The sequence below is a fragment of the Sipha flava genome, unplaced genomic scaffold (assembly GCF_003268045.1).
Source record: "Sipha flava isolate LNK unplaced genomic scaffold, YSA_version1 41_pilon_pilon, whole genome shotgun sequence".
NCBI classification, from domain to species: Eukaryota; Metazoa; Arthropoda; class Insecta; order Hemiptera; family Aphididae; genus Sipha; species Sipha flava.
In genome coordinates this window covers 2,353,723-2,367,737 of record NW_020273144.1, presented here as the reverse complement: position 1 = coordinate 2,367,737, position 14,015 = coordinate 2,353,723, and the positions used below count along the sequence as shown (strand labels likewise).

Genomic DNA, 14,015 nt, shown 5'->3' with positions numbered 1-14,015 from the left:
TTAAATTTTTTTGCACGTTCGTTTTCAATAGATATTATGGTCAAACCACTTAGACTTGTTTGAGACATGGTGTTTCTGAGATAGCTTTTTATTAACTTCAGCTTTGAAAACGATCTCTCAGCACTGGCTACATTTATTGGTACATATACATAATTTTGTATCAACATATCTAATACTCAGTGGGGTAACTAGAAATAATTTAAGGGGGGTCTAACAATTTTACTTAATTTGTTCTCTAAATATAATCATAATAAAGGGCGATCATTGGGGAAGGCAAGATTGTGCACTTGCCCCCCTCCCTTCTCTAGAAAAATAATATTAACATAAAATTGAATTAGTGTTACCTATTTGAGAATATATAACTCATAATTTTAAAAACAAAATTGACTCCTTTTTAAAGTTTTAATTATGGGCATCCATCAAGGCCGTATTTGAGTTGAGGCCATGAGGAAGGCAAAACTAATTTTTCTTCAATACAAACTTAAAAATAATTTATAGTTCATTACTAGGGCGTATCCAAGGGGGGAGGAGATTTCGGGTCCAGACTCCCTCATTAAAATTTCTACATACTCAATGGTTTAATAGTATATAGTACTTAGTGTATTTTAATTTCTCATTATCTTCAATATACAAAGTTTATAGATTATATAATATACCTATAATATATAAATCATGTTTAATTTGTATTACTTTTTTAATATTATTTATTATTGTTAATTAAATAATGTATTTTTTTATAACATTTTATTATCAAATAAAAATTGATTTCAAATTATAGTATCTACCTATTATAGTAAACCTTTGTGAAAAATATGTATGATGTATGCAGTGCCGTCTTAAAGCATGGGCTCGTAGGGCCCGGACCCGGGGCCCCGAAATTTCAAGGGCCTCAAATTCACATAGATTACATTATTCACAAAATATCATAATTTTACATTTTGTTTTTCTTAAAATGTTTTTAATATTTATCTCATAGACTCGAACGAAAAAATATTAAAATTAGCTTTGTATCAAAATACTAAATAATACAATTTGATTTATTCCTAGCACACACGTATATAATTTTGACATGCACTGTGTTATCATTATTTCGATTTGTTTTATCTAGAAGTATTATGTGAAGTATTAAACTGTTACTAGAGAAAAATTTCCAGATTCTGACTATACAGGTTTACATCAACGAACTAAGAAGAGGAGTATATATTTAATATTCCCCGGTGAACAGACTTTTTAAATGTTAGATTATATGCAAAATATTAAGTTAATTAAAAAACGCATATGACATTTTTTTCAAAATATTGTCTACTTTAGATTTTATAATAGGTGTTTTTTCTTTTAAGAGGACGTTATTACGCTCATTTTCTACGATAAAAACATGTCTACGCAAAACAAACAAAACGGCCCTAAAAAGTGGTTTTAGAGTAAATATACCTATGATGAAATTTATAGAGAACGATATTTAAGAGAAAATGTCATATCCGTTTTACAATAAAGCCATTAGTTAAAAAATTACTACTAATTAAAAAACATAAAATATTTATATTTTGTATTTTAATTTATAAGTTAAATACTAGCAACATTAAGAAACTCATATTTTGTTTTCTCCAAATATTGTTTTCTTTCGATTTTATTATGGGTGTTTTTTCTCTAAAACTACTGCAAAGCGAATAATTACAGTTTTCCGTAACTATGTTTTAGTACCTAGTACTTTTAAATTTTTATTAAATTTAAATATTTAATATTATATTATATAATATTAAATATTTTAATATTTATATATATATATATATATATTAATTATATTATAATATATTTTAATATATATAATATAATAATTAATATATAATTTTATATATTTTAATTATATTTATTATTTATATATATTTATATTTATATTTTAAATTTATCATTCCGCTTTGTGCTGCTGCAAATGGTATATGTTATAAATATAATTTTTAATTGACTGCGTGATGGGAGGGAGGTAGCGCGTAGCCGGCCGTCGTCGGTATTATCGATAAGAATTGTCGTAATTCCATGAATTATATGAATTCAGAACTATATCAAAAACTATTAAAATTAAGGTTTAGTTTACTTGGCCGGAAGATTCAATCTAAAAAATATATAGCCTAGTACCAGGCGCGTACACAAAAAAATTTTTAGGGAGGGGTTTTACGTTGTACATTTTCATAATAATATAATCTATATATCAATTTTACTATATAAAAACATATTTAATATCATTTTCCTGAATTTCGGGAGGGGTTTGAACCCCTAACCCCCCCTTGTGTATGCGCCTGCCTAGTACTAAGTTTATGTAATAGATAAGGGCCCATTAAAACAAATAAAATTTTTTCCGGCAAAGTAAACTAAATTTAGATCGATTTTAGTTAAAATAATTCATATTATAAATTAATATAAATAACCAATTTTTATTAAATTTGAATTAATTACTGATATGTACATTTTACACGTTAGATCATTTACTTAGATTTCACTTTATATCAAACATTTTATAGGATTTTTATTTTTTTTTTTTACTTCTCGTTTTTTTACATGGAGTTAACGGAGTGTTTTTGTTGGGATATTATGAACATAATATATCAAATATAACAAAATATAACAAAAATATCAATGATTTTATAACTTATAAATATATATGTTACCGGCAATATACATAATACGAGCTTTGTCTAGGTATTATGTATAATGCCAATCGTGGAGTAGGAAATATGAAGAAAATTAACAAAATTGGACATCCCCTATTACCAACGACTTTACTTATCATTTATCATAAATGTGCATTCACGATTTAACGCCATAATGATTAATATTCTTTTACTACCTACTATAATAATAATTATAAGATACAATATTGAATGTACTAATAATTTTATTGCAATATCGTAATTTTTTTCGTCATTTTCGTGTTGCAACTATAGTATGTATATGCATACCAGTGGCGCACACGGGGGGGAGGGTCAAGGGGTTGTAACCCCCCCCCCGAAATTTTCTCCGATGTCTAGGTTAAAATTTACAAATTTTACAAGTTTGAAATATGAAGAGGTATTATTAAATACCTATCATTGATTATAGAATAGTCTATTCTATTATCAATGCTATTATTTAAGTCAAAATATATTAAAGATTTGCATAATTTTGTTAATTGTAATATTTGTTACATTTTTACCTTGACTCCCCCCCGAAAAAAAATCCTATGTGTGCCACTGATGCATACGATTTATATGAAGTCAAATTGTTATAACAAACTACAATTTTTTTTTATAGAATCTTAATGTAATATAACATATAATAAAATTTTTTGTATTTTGCCTAAAAAAAAATTGACATTTTGCATGTCTAGGTATTTTATAAAATACCTAGGTTATATGTAAAATAATATTGAAAATCATATGTTTTATTTATTTATATCGAAAATTATTAATAAATTATTTACATAAAATCGATTTAATTTTGTCGATTTTTAAATCAATCGATTTTATCCTTTCGATTTAAATCAATTCACTTTAAAGAATCGCCCATCTCTACTATGAATATATAACTACAAAAGAGGGGCCCTCGCCCCCCCCACCCCTTGAATCCGTCACTGGCACAGAGTTTTATATTATGTATATAGTAAAGGTCTGCACGGGCCGATACTTTGCAGCCCGGTCCAGCCCGGTAACATTTTTGGAAAGCTCGGCCCGGCCCGCAAATAGTTTTAGGTGAGTAAGCCCGGCCCGGAAAAATTTATAGAAAGCCCAGTCCGGCCCGCCAATATTTTTGACGAGTAAGTCAGCCCCGACCCGGCCCGGTAACATTTTTAGAAAGTCCGGCCCGATAAAATTTTTAGATAGTCCGGCCCGGTTAAAAATGAAAAAATATTCAGTCTTTTGAATAACAAATTAAGTAGTAAGTACTAAGTACCTAATGTATTATAACTAACTTTTAAAATATTATTAATTTAAAACATCACTTTTAATACAATTTCAAAAAAAAGTTGTTTGTCTTTAACAACATATTTAATAATAAAAAAACATCTTATAGAATTAATATAAAATTTAAACAACAAATATCACATTACTACTTAATGAATATTGACGAAGTCTGATGATTGATTGTTACTTTACAAACTGAAAACGACAGAACACTGTCTACGATAAACCACGAATCACGATGACCAAACGTTGATAATATGTACACGATTGATTTGTTAAATTTATATAAATTAATTACTCAATATTTGAAAATTGTTTTGCTATAACATCGCAATTTACAATAGATAGCCAGATAGGTATTAAATAATAGAGACCATGATGGATTGTAGATAATACCTACTAAATAGTAGATTCTATTTTTTTTTTTTTTAGATACAATTAGACATTAGTTAGTGCGTTTCAGCGGGTCTGGGAACTACAGTCACCCGTTTTCCGGTTTATCAAATCACGTGGTTATAAATAGCTAATATGTCATCGCCACACGTCTGTCCTATTGTTATTTTACATTATTATAGTTTATAGGTTCTTCAGAATAAAGATTAAAGATAGCAAAATTTCGTCATACCTCACTTGTACGTGTCTATAATTTATATTTGATACCATAATGTTTTTTATTTGTTGGCCCGTAACTTTTGTCGAAAAAATAGTCCGGCCCGGTCCGGATTTTATTTAAGAAAAGTCCGACCCGCTCCGGCCCGTAACTTGTGCTAATTGAAGGTCCAGCCCGGCCCAAAGTCCGTCCGGGCCGATCCGGGTAAGCCCGGCCCGTGCATGTCTTTAGTATATAGTACCGAATCGTATGAATAATCGTGCGATGCAAACAAAATCAAGTTATCGATATTCTGTTGGCGTGCATTTGTTTTGACCAGTGCTATGCGGGTTAAGTATGGTGGGTGCCGTATTGTTGTTGTCCATCCTCCATTCCTTCCGTTACCTCCACAACGATAACAGCGTTTTTATAACATTTAATGTTGCATATATATCTGTGTGTCGCTATTACGGGGGAAAAAAAAGTTCACTTTTTCTTTTCTCTCAACACACGTATTCGGCAGCGATACACAACGTCTGCCTGTTACCTCCTACCACTGAGCGTTGTTGTTGTTTACTCTTGTCCGATGGCGGCCAACGTTCGAATGATAAGACGCGCATGTGTTCAGTCGACGCAACGGTTATTGTTTCATATGCTATAGTCAGTTGGTGTTTGTGACGATTGAACGGGACACGTCCGATCTGTCTATACGTTTTGTGGGATCCATCTGAGGACTGGCCGGTGTGCTCTCAGGGCTGTACTACGGCAGGTCTGCTCCCTGTCAGTACAGTTTCCACTGTCGTCTGGAAAGACGAGGTCGATATTGTTCGTTTGGTCGCGTTTCTTTTGTGAGCAGCCGTTGGTGGTGACCATTGTCTCATTTACGTTATCCAATTCGACGGCGGTCCCGCGATCAGTAACTGCGGTTGACGGTGTGGTAACATTGCAGCGTCGTTGGCAACATGCCGGTTGAAACCGACGACAACACCATCATCACGGTCTCGACGATCGGTTTGGAGGCCGCTGAAAGCGGGCAGAACCATGACATGTTGGTCGACACCGACGACAAAACCATCATCACGGTCTCGACGATCAGTTTGGAGGCCGCTGAAAGCGGACAGAACCATGATGACATGTTGGTCGACACCGATGACAACACCATCATCACGGTCTCGACGATCGGTTTGGAGACCGCTGAAAGCGGACAGAACCATGACGACATGTTGGTCAACACCGATGACAACACCATCATCACGGTATCGACGATCGGTTTGGAGGCCGCTGAAAGCGGACAGAACCATGACGACATGTTGGTCAACACCGCCGACGACACCATCACCACGGTCGCAACGACCGGTTCGGAGGCCGCTGACAGCGGACAGAACCATTGCGAGACTACTTCGGCGGTTAGGTAACGCGTCGTTGTTTACTTTTAGGCTCCAATCGTGGTCACTGGCTGTTACAATGTCCGCATTTTTTCACTTTTGACATTGGTTTTTTGACGTACAAGTCCACCTGGTCTACTTGTTTTTCGCATCTCCACAATGTTCTATTTTTACGTATCGACGAATTATTAAAATCGCGCAATGATGAAGAAATCAAAATGTTTGTCTCATACATTACGAGTTATTGCACGGATGTGCATGATATTAAATTCAATTAAATATAAGTATAAAAGACATTGATATTTTTTATTGATTCATTCCCAGAATATTTTGAATCTTATTCTTATAAATAGCTTTCAAGATGCTTATCCCATCGTACATACAGCCTATCGAATATTTCTTACTTCACCCATGATATTGACATCTTGTGAACGCAGTTTCAGTGAACTGAAATTAATTGAATCATATTTTTAAGAGAATTAAATATAAACAAAACGTTTATTGAGGCTGATGTTCTTAAATTATAATTTATCAATGAAATATGTAATAGAATAACGTAAAGTAGATTTTATTATGAAACATTTTATGAGCACGGGAGCATTTTAGTTAAAAGATTGATAATATCTCTTAATTTTTTTTAGGGAGGAGGCTACTCTTCTAACAATTACTAATCATTACATTAATGACCAAGATATTTAAAAAACTATGAATAAAAAAAATGAAATAACACATACTAGTTCTGTTCGTCACTTAGTTTGATAGGCGATATATTAGAAATACTAGCACAAGTAGTGCTATGGTAATACGATAACGATTATAGATTAAAATAAATATTAATAGATAATCATAATAATTACACCATTCGTCCCTATCTGCAATATTTTCTTGGAAATAATAAAATATGCATAGGTACCCTCATAAAATGGTCAGCTGAATTGACCAAAAATATATATCTCGCAAGAAACTAAATCTTCTCAACATTTTAGGGGGGTTATCCCCTCATTAGTACACCACTGGTTGTAATCATACAACCTTTTTTTCTTGTATGTATCACAGTTATTGTGTAATACCTATATGTTATTACTAATCAAAGTCTATAAATAATTCCTATTTGTTTATTACCTTCAATCTATTATTTTAATTATATTGCTCGAGTAAGCATCATTTTAGCATATTATGAACAATTTTACCATAATATTCTAAGGTAAAAGCAGATTTGAATGTTAAAAGAAATATTTAATACTTAGTTTAATGTGCAAATATTGTTAAAGGTCTTCTAACAATTTTGTTTTTATGCAATTTTTTTTTTTATCATGTGGTTTTTGAGTGTCATAAAGATATTTTAAAGAAATACTATTACTAATGTACATTTTTATGAATAACACTTAAAAGAGTTTTAATATAAATTATAAATAATGTATTTTATCAGGCAATTTGATTTTTTGTCACTTTATTCAACAATATAAATTTTATTTAAAATTTATATTAGGAAAAATTGAATTATAATACCTATGGATCACTATTTATTATAATAATTTGTATTTAGGTCATAGAGTACTTAATGATTTATATTATAATCATAGAGTCTATGATTTAGGTATATTATAGTAGATAATAGATTTTTCATTCTTCTTTTATCAATTATGTAACTAATAATTAAATATTTGATAATTATTATATGCAATTTAAATTTAATTCTTCAAACATTTGTATCTAAATTTAATTTTAAATTTGTATTTATGTTTTAGTAATAAAAAATTTATTTTTATAGTGTATCAATCAAAATGGATGGAATAATAAAAGAATCTACTTGTGATTCTAAATCTGAACCAAGTACTCAAGTGAATAAAAGTGTAAAAAAGCCAAAAACCGGATTTGATCGTGGACTTCAGCCTAATAAGATAATTGAAGCATCTCAAGTCAATCGCAAATTAATGTTTTTAGTTGAATGGATAAATGGCGAAACTGATTTGTTAGATTCATCTTTAGTTTATAAGAAATGCCCTCAGATGGCTGTTAAGTTTTTTATGGAAAGACTGACTAGTCCTGAAAATGGAATTAATATATGATTTTATATTCTACTAACTGGATCACCCAAATTTCATGGAACAGTTTCGGCGAGGACTAGTTTTAAACTTGTTTTTTAATGGTAAAATGTTTTGATAAAAATGTCACCAATAATAGATATTAATGAATTCAATTAAGATAAAATATTGCATTAGGGTATAACTTTTAATTGTATATACAGTTGGATTTGAAGATAAAAGAACTAACAATTAAACAAACAATTTTGAGTTATCTATGAATTTGAGTATCCAAAAAATATAAAATTTCAAAATATGTATATTATTTAAGACTGTACAATATTTACAATAATTATTTTGTTTTTATTTAAGTATGTATTTATTATAATGTTTATATAGTTACATATGTACTATAATTTCAAAAATGTATAGAATTTTTGTTTGGCATGGTTGTCTATTGATCACAACATTTGTAATGAAATTTTAAATTTTATTTAATGCTTCAAAAAGTTTATCACTGACTACTGGTTTGTTTTTTCGATAAATTTCCTCAATTCTTCTGATGCATCTGTACTTGTTCAGTGCTTATGATGAGGGGCTCAGTACGTTATGTTTCCTTTTCTTCATTGGACTTGATAGAGATGTCTAAACGTTTGATTAATTCTGATAAATTTCTGCATACTTCCAAGTCATTGTCCATGTTAATATAGTCATCTGAAAGATTATGTAGATGTTACTTCACATTGTCCCATTTATTTATTGTAATTATATAATTTCTTCATAACCCATATTTTTTACATTCTTATTTAAAAAGCCAACTAATGAACTTTTTGAAAATAACTTACTGGGACTTGTGGTGTTATATGGTCCTAAATATTTTTGGTAATTTGATTTGTTTGTAATATATGAATTTTATCACCATCTGATTGCAGGTTCTGTACTAACAAACTATGTTAATGGCGGTCAATATTCTTAATAATCTTTTGGTTTATTGTCTGAACAGTAGATGTCCTAATATGGGCGAATAAAAGAAATTTCCGAAATTTTCCATCGTAAGAATGTAATTATGAGCAGTGCAATAGTCAATAAACTATATCATGCATTGTGTAATATTTTTTATAAATTTTCAATTTTTTAAAAATATTTCTTGTCATCTAAGCTTTTTTATTTGTTTGACATACTTTTGATTCAACTACTCTTAAATAACATCGGTTTTGTGGATTTTTCTGTTATTAATCCTACACTGCGCAAATTAAATTTAAGTTCTGATTTTTTTAGCGGAGAAATTTGTAATGAGTAATTATGGAACATAGGAAAAATATTTATTTTTTTTTTTATTTGTATAGATTTTTTTTAAAATGTATCACCTATGACAAATCGCACGCTTAAAACATAAAACATTTTTTTTTTCGAATAAACCTTCATTTATTCTTATGTCTCAACAATATTATGTTTAAATACTGAAAGGCGTGCTCAAGAATAGATGATTTTTGAACAAGAAATGAAAGAAAAATATTCTCATTACGAAGAAATGTCGAAAGAGGTATGAATTATAAATGATGTACTTAATTATCGATTTTATTAAGCTTTAAATGCTTATTGATTTAGAAAGGAGAAGAAAGTAAAATAAAAGAAATTAATATAATAAAAAATACGTGGCAACAAACTATTCAAAACAAGCTATTAAAAAATATAAACCAGTATTGATAAAGAAGTCAGAAAGACCTGTGATAGTACTACACAACCATACATTTTCTATTTCCAATTAGAAACTGTTCAAATTCTGTATGCCAGTAATTAGTGAGTATTTATAAATTACACTTACTATAGATTTATATATATATATATATATATATATATATATAATTATATTACTATAATTACATATGGATCAGAAACATGGATATTAAGAAAAACAGAGGAAAATAAACTGATTATTTTAGAGAGGAAAATCCTTAGAAAAATTCTTGGTCCAGTAAAAGACGATTTAACTGAGGGATGGAGAATAAGAAAAAACAAAGAATTGGAGGATCTTTTTCAGTAGCCAAACATATTGGATATAATCCGGAGTAGGAGACTTAAGGCTAGGTCAGAACGGACTGCTGCACATGGTATTGGCAGAGAACCCAGTAGGAAAAAGACCTCTTGGGCGCCCCCGTGTAAGATGGAAAGATATAGTAAAAAGAGACGTGGTATCGTTGAATGGTGGCCCATATTGAAAAACAAAAGCAGCGGATCGAGACACCTGGAGGACTGGATGTTATATAATCATGATGATTTTATAAGAGTATCTATCTCCATCATGAGCTTTTCATACACTTTTTCCCTCATTGATTTCTATGATTATATTCATTTCATGATTATTTAATTGATTTATACTAAGTAACTAAAAAATCCGATAAATAATTAATCTTCTCCATTTTTACTAATTTTAACTTTCTTAAGTATTAAATTTGAGATATTTTTTTATGGGTAGAAATATAGAAGTATGATAAAATAAAACTATTGACTAAATTTTTATTCCTAGCTTTAATGGTTTCATCTAAGTAATGAATAGTCATGTTTTTTTTTTATACCTGCATACAACTTTGTTTTATTAAACTTTTTGAGTACATGATGTAACAATTTAAATTAAAATAATCAGATAGAAATACATTCAATTACATCAAGAGTTATTGAAATATATTCTTTTAAATTATTGATATGATTACAATTAAGTGTTAAATTTAGCTTATTATAAGATTTTTCAAAAATTGTTTTATATTTATTTTTTGGTCAAATTAAAAAATATGTTATTGTATACATTAATTTTATTGTCCTATGTAGATTTCCTTTTAATTTTTATATTCCAATGGATTCAATTATTTTACTAAAATAGCCTTAGTCTGAATTGTTAATATGTGACAAATTAATTATATAATAGTGTCTAATTTCAAATTTCAGTAACTGTAATTTCAGTAAAAGAAAAAAAAAAACTTAATACAAACAAAGCCAAGGTGAATATTACATTTAAAGAACATTTACTTCACTTGGAAAAAAAATGTATTTAACATAATGCAATGCCATTTTTTTAAACAGTAACAAAAAAAAAAAAAAAAAAAAAAAAAATACAACAAAATTAACAAATAAAATAAGCACTGTACAAATATTAATACAACAATATTTTATAACCACTACACACAACTGAAGATAGTGCAAGGTGAACCACAATGTATATTATATATATATACTTTATATTCGGTTTAGCTTAACAAATCAAGTATATACTACAAGCTTTGATGTAAAAAAACCGAATAATGTTTGATTTTAAAAATGAATTTACACCTTGCACTTTCTTTGTAAACATATTAGATTAAATAAACTTAAATTGGCAACACAGGATAGAGAATATAGAAAATAATAGATAATCAGCATATGAATACATTTATAAGAAATCACCTCTAATAAATATTTCAACCTTTGTTAAATGAAAGTAGATTAATAATAACTAACTGAATGAATTGTTGCCAATAAAAACATAGTTAATCAATACTAAGATTAAGGTTTAAAATAAACAAAATATCACATACATTTTAATATGTATCATAATTATGTTTTTATAAGAATTGCATGTTATTTATATTAATATTTATGTTTTTGTCAAGTTATTTTAATACTATTTCCAACAAACCACCAGAGTAGCAATCAATAAAAAAAGAAAATAATATTCATTTGTAAAATAAAATCTGATAATTTCCCATAAATATTCTGTAACATCAACAATAATTTTAAATTTTAAACACAAAAGTCAATATTGTTTACATAATAGACTAATTAATTATAACGATAAATAATAATAATCATAATAAAAATAATAATAATAGTAATAATCATATGTATATATTATAAACGACTAGTAAACATAAAACACCATGTCGATATTCATTTTTAATATTTGGTATTTACATAAAAAGTCAAAATTATGTTGTAATTGCTCTCAGAATATATATCTGAATAAAAAAATAACAATTATCACATCTAAAAATATATATTAATATGCATTAAAATAAATTTAATATAGATATTTAAAATAATAACAAATTAAAAATATATAATTTAAAGTATTTATATTTTTACTTTACTTTATGATGTAGGTAACATAATTTTTGGAATAATTTTATGTGTTAAGAATTATTATTTGGAATGTTTTATTTAAACAAATATATAATATATATATATATATATATATAAATTTTGGGAAAAGAATAATAAGTATATCTTAACATTGTTGATTTAATAAACAAATATTCGTGTCATTCCACATTATGTTCTTAAAAATGAATTATCATTATATTTGTTTACTTATTTCTTTAGTGTAATGCAATGATATCTAATCTTTTAAGTGGCAGGAATAAACAAATTTTCAAAATTTGAACATATACAAATCAAACAATAATATACAATTATATTGAATAAATATCTATTTATCATCTTCGCAGTCTTCTTCCATTGGTTCTTCACTAGGTTCTGAACTTCTGAAATGAATATTAATAATTAAAGATTTTTTCTTCCTGTAGTATGTCATTAGACATAACTGAAACTTTAAACTCGTTCTTTACATAATGGGTTTTCATATTGAACATTTTTATTTAATGAATAAACATAAATAAAAAAATATTTTAAATATATACATTTTTGGTTGTTACTTACTGTATTCTGTGTCTGGTCATGGACAACGAAGCCATAGCACTTACTGTCTCATTTTCTTCACAAAGCGTAGCTTCCACAGCACTGCATGAAACAGTGTGTGCCAGTTTTTTTAGAACGGGCCAATAGGGAAGCTATCAAATAAATTACATATGAAAATAATGATAGATATTAATTTTAAATATATTTTAAGTTACCTGTATAGCTATGGTCTTTTGCAATGTTTTTATAGCATTTTGACAAGGAGTACGGTGTAATTCAGACTCAACAATTGGTGTCACATCATCTTCAAGTAGTGCTCTTACACACTCTTCAGCACTATCGCATATAGCTGTTAGATCATATCCACCTTCCAATGATAAAATAACCTATACATCAAATTTAATTTATATAAATATTTTCAATTCAATGGTTATTTAATAAAATTGTTAATAAGCAGTTGTTTGGTATAAAAGTCTTGAACTAAATTATTCAAAATAATTGTTGGTACTGTAGAGTGAAATTAGTGAATATTTATAGACATTATCACATATTTGAATTCCTTTTTGTTTCAATTATAATTTAGTTTATGAAGTTAATATTTAATATTAATTTCATATCAAAGTAAAAATCTAAAAAATAAAGTGTGATAACTTTCTACTACATAAACATTGTGAAGTTCGATAACTTGTTTTAATAACATTTATTTTTCTCTTAGAATGTAATACAAATTTATAATTATACATTTGATTTTTTTTTCATGTATATTTAATTACTGTAATATGTACTATGTACATTGTCATATATTTATATTAATATACAGTAAAATAATTGTCTCAGAGTTATACATCAAAAGGGAATTTAAGCAAAGCAATAAGAATTAAAAACAAAATAACACCTTCCCATCAGCTAATTGCATTAATTGCTGAGTCATGTATGCAAAACAAGCTGGTGTGACGTTATATCCACCCAATGGAGCTGGATGACCTGAAGCTGCATCAAAACCTGCAGATACCAGTATAATTTCTGGAGCATAATCCTGCAATGTAATAAATAAGTTCAGTACTAATAAATAAATCAATAAATTTTATCTTTACCCGGGCAATTGGCATAACAACTGTACGAAAAGCAGCTAAATATTCAGCATCACCTAATGGAGGATGTAGACCACCACTCCATGCAATATTTACATTGTAACCCAAACCACTGGCAGTACCACACTAAATCATAAATAATAGTAATAAATATATGGAGTTAGTCACATTTTATTTTAAAATATTTACCTCTTCAGGAGCTCCAGTCCCTGGAAAGAAATTTCCTTCATCATGACGATGAATAGATAAATAAAGTACATTCCGATCATCATAGAAAATTTGTTGAGTTCCATTACCATGGTGAACGTCCTATTATATAAAAA

At 28.3% G+C, this 14,015-nt stretch overlaps 2 protein-coding genes across 6 annotated transcripts in view; one reads left to right on the top strand and one right to left on the bottom strand.

Moving 5' to 3' along the window:
* The first annotated feature begins 5,003 nt into the window (after positions 1-5,003).
* On the top strand, positions 5,004-8,276 carry LOC112688961. The gene is made up of 2 exons (XM_025562411.1): positions 5,004-5,935; positions 7,681-8,276. The coding sequence occupies exons 1-2, from the start codon at positions 5,487-5,489 to the stop codon at positions 7,976-7,978; spliced, it is 747 nt and encodes a 248-aa protein (XP_025418196.1). The 5' UTR covers positions 5,004-5,486; the 3' UTR covers positions 7,979-8,276.
* Positions 8,277-12,205: 3,929 nt separating this feature from the next.
* The window catches only part of LOC112688946 (histone deacetylase 4), a 47,483-nt gene continuing 45,673 nt past the window's right edge, over positions 12,206-14,015 (bottom strand). For 4 of the 5 annotated variants that reach the window (XM_025562388.1, XM_025562392.1, XM_025562389.1 and 1 more), the window contains 6 exons: positions 13,882-14,001; positions 13,696-13,818; positions 13,497-13,637; positions 12,817-12,987; positions 12,623-12,753; positions 12,206-12,447 (listed from right to left, as the gene is read on the bottom strand). In XM_025562388.1, the coding sequence (XP_025418173.1) occupies positions 12,393-12,447; positions 12,623-12,753; positions 12,817-12,987; positions 13,497-13,637; positions 13,696-13,818; positions 13,882-14,001 (741 nt within the window). In that variant the 3' untranslated portion in view covers positions 12,206-12,392. The remainder of the gene's footprint in view (positions 12,448-12,622; positions 12,754-12,816; positions 12,988-13,496; positions 13,638-13,695; positions 13,819-13,881; positions 14,002-14,015) is intronic. The other variant, XM_025562390.1, reaches the window with a different exon arrangement.